We start from the raw sequence: 2,960 nt of genomic DNA, 5'->3' as shown, positions 1-2,960 counted from the left end.
CAGGAGTTGGAGGTTGCTGTGAGCTGTAATGCCACGGCACTCTACCCAGGGGGACAGCTTGAGGCTCTGTCTAAAAAAAAAAAAAAAGAACATTCTGACACGTGCTACAATATGAACGAACCCCGAGGAAATTACTCAAAGTGAAATAAGCCAGTCACAAAGAGACAATACTGTGTGAGTCCACATACATGACGTGGACCCAGAATATTCAGCTTCATAGAGAGAAAGCAGACAGGTGGTTGCTGGGGGCTGGTGGGGAGGATGCAATAGGAGTTATTTTTGAATAGGTATAGCCTTTTGGTTTTGTAACACAAGTTCTGGAGATCTGTTGAACAATGTGAATATACTTAACACTACTGACCTATACACTAAAAAAATTAGTGAAGGTGGTCAATTTTACGTATTTACCCTAATAAATACATTCTAACGGTCCCAAGCCCTGGGAATAGGAGTAATATACATTTCCTTTTCTCTGGAAGCTTACATCCTGGGGCAGGGTGGCAGAATAAGAAGGTTTAGCATGTGAACCAAGACAAAAGGTTTAGAAGACTTTCGGTGCTTTGAAAAATATATAAGCTAGATTAATCTAGACTCGAACATAGTCTATTTGGCAAACTTTCTTCCTAAGGCTAAATGGTAACTGTTATCATTATAGAACACAAGGTCTCTGAGGTAAGTACTCACCTCTGCTCTTGCTATAGTAGGAGAGCAGCCAGATGATTCCCAACTGAATACACATTTCTGGGTTCTAATAAAACTTTATTTATAAAAACAGTCAGTGGGCCAAATCTGGTGAGTAGACCACTGACCTCAAGGCTAGAGGGTAACTACTGGTGGATGAGGGTAAGAGGGGGTGGTGAGGTTAGTTTAGGGATCTTTAAAGTAACATCACATTTCAGAATCATGAGAGAAAAGTCAGCCGTGGAAGATCTGGGGAATGTTCCAGGCAGAGTTTTCTGTGCTGTTTGCCTGTGGAGCAAATTCCTCTTGCAAGGATACTCACCAGGGTTGTGAAGCCAGACTTTGAGAGCTCTTCACTAGCTGCTGGGGTTGAGACGTCTTCTACATGGGTCCCAAGGCCATCTTTTGTTCCTGGAGTCATGATGTCATCTTCTGGCCTATATGTGACTGCTGAAGAACACAGATTGAGCCAGGACTTATGGTGGAAATTGTGTGAGCAGACCTAACTAGCCAGCTACCATCAGATTATTTTCTTTCCCCCTTTTTTTTTTTTAAGAGACAGAGTTTCATTTTGTTGCCCTCGGTAGAATGCCATGGCGTCACAGCTCACAACCTTCCACTCCTGGGCTTAGGTGATTCTCTTGCTTCAGCTTCCCAAGTAGCTGGGATTACTGGCACCCGCCATAATGCCCGGCTATTTTTTGTTGCAGTTCAGTCAGGGCCGGGTTTGAACCGGCCACCCTTGGTATATGGGGCTGGAGCCCTACCCACTGAACCACAGGGACCGCCCTTCTTTCCCATTTCTTAAGAGGATCTTTGTGTGTGTGTTTACCAGTTGTTGGCCGGGGCGAGTTTGAACCCACCACCTCCAGTATATGGGGCTGGTGCCCTACTCCTTTGAGCCACAGGCACCACCACCCTGAGGATCTAGTTTTTAATCATTTTTTCTTTTTTGGGCTCATCCCAGTGCCAGGAACCAAACCATTCCCCTTACTAAGGCTCTGGCACACTAGGTGGCTTTATTATCTGCATTACAAAGCAAAGGACCCAGAAAGACAAAGCAGCCAGCTCTGGGGTTCCGCTGAGGTGGTCCAGACGGGGATTGCATCTTTTTTTCCACTAAAGAACCAGATTCTTCCTGGTACCATTTCATAGCATGAATTAATGCATTCAGGTTAATAAGGGTATATCACCGAGACCTCAAAAAATTCTAAATCACAGCCACCTGGGAAGACAATGGCCAAAACCGGGGTCTCTACCTTTTTAAAAATCAAGTTCTCTCTACATTTAATTTCCAGGCTGCCATCTGCTTAGATAATTAGAACCGTTGCCTCCAATCACAGACCACACAGATCCCATGCAGTTCAAACCTTTATTCTTAGGGGAGGGTCAGTAATATATTTGGAGATACCTGAGATACCAAGACGGCAACAGAATTCTTAGTACACGAGGAGCTAAACCGATGGGAGGGACGGGTGCCTGATGGCGCCAGTGAGAAAGGTTTCAGTGGAGCAAGGGATTGGTGGGGTGAAAATAGCAATTCCACAATGGTACACAAGGTAACAAGTATCTCGTTGAATGATTGGAACTAGCTGTGACTGTGCCCAGGAGTCCTTATCGCTTAGATCAAATCACCCTCTTCACAAGTTAAAAATCTGACTCACCGGCCACAGGCTTGCTCCTCAGACTCAAGTGGCTCTGGAAATTCCATGACTAAATACAGTTGCAAAATAAGGAAGCATTCGCATCCCAGCATCATGGAGGGAGGGGGAGCTTAGGGACATCTTCGTGTAAAGAAAGAGCCGGGGAGTTGATGTTTGTATGTAAGTACCACCCACATTAGCAATCCATCCCTTGCCTTAAGATACATTTTTAAGAGTAGGGAGGGCGAATGGTGGGATCTCACCTGCTGTGTACAAGGTGAGGGTGTTCGGCACACCTCCTGGGTAAAGGCGCAGTTACAACTTGAACCGTAACTTAGAATTGAAAACAATGTAACCTAAACATTTGTATCCTGTTAATCTGAAATAATAATAATCAAAGATACCTTGTTTCCCCCTCAGCTTAGACAGCCCAGGTAGAAGCACAGCTGATGGCTCGGTGCCTGTGGCTCAAGTGGCTAAGGTGCCAGCCACATACATCTAAGGTGGGGGGTTTGAATCCTGCCCGGCCCACCAAAAACAACAATGATGGCTGCAACCAAAATAGCTGGGCCTTGTGGCAGGCGCCTGTGGTCCCAGCTACTTGGGAGGCTGAGGCAGGAGACTCGCTTGAGCCCA

General features: G+C 45.7%; 1 protein-coding gene across 1 annotated transcript in view; it reads right to left on the bottom strand.

Annotated features, from left to right (window-relative positions):
- PDPN (podoplanin) overlaps positions 1-2,960 on the bottom strand; it is an 83,483-nt gene that overhangs the window by 9,486 nt on the left and 71,037 nt on the right. Inside the window, exon 2 of the mRNA XM_023515150.1 lies at positions 1,004-1,128. Coding sequence (XP_023370918.1) covers positions 1,004-1,128 — 125 coding nt within the window. The remainder of the gene's footprint in view (positions 1-1,003; positions 1,129-2,960) is intronic.

This window comes from Otolemur garnettii, unplaced genomic scaffold, assembly GCF_000181295.1.
Source record: "Otolemur garnettii isolate 467f Iridium unplaced genomic scaffold, OtoGar3 scaffold00067, whole genome shotgun sequence".
NCBI lineage: Eukaryota > Metazoa > Chordata > Mammalia > Primates > Galagidae > Otolemur > Otolemur garnettii.
Note: the sequence above shows the minus strand (reverse complement) of the source record. Positions and strands in the feature narration are given on the sequence as shown.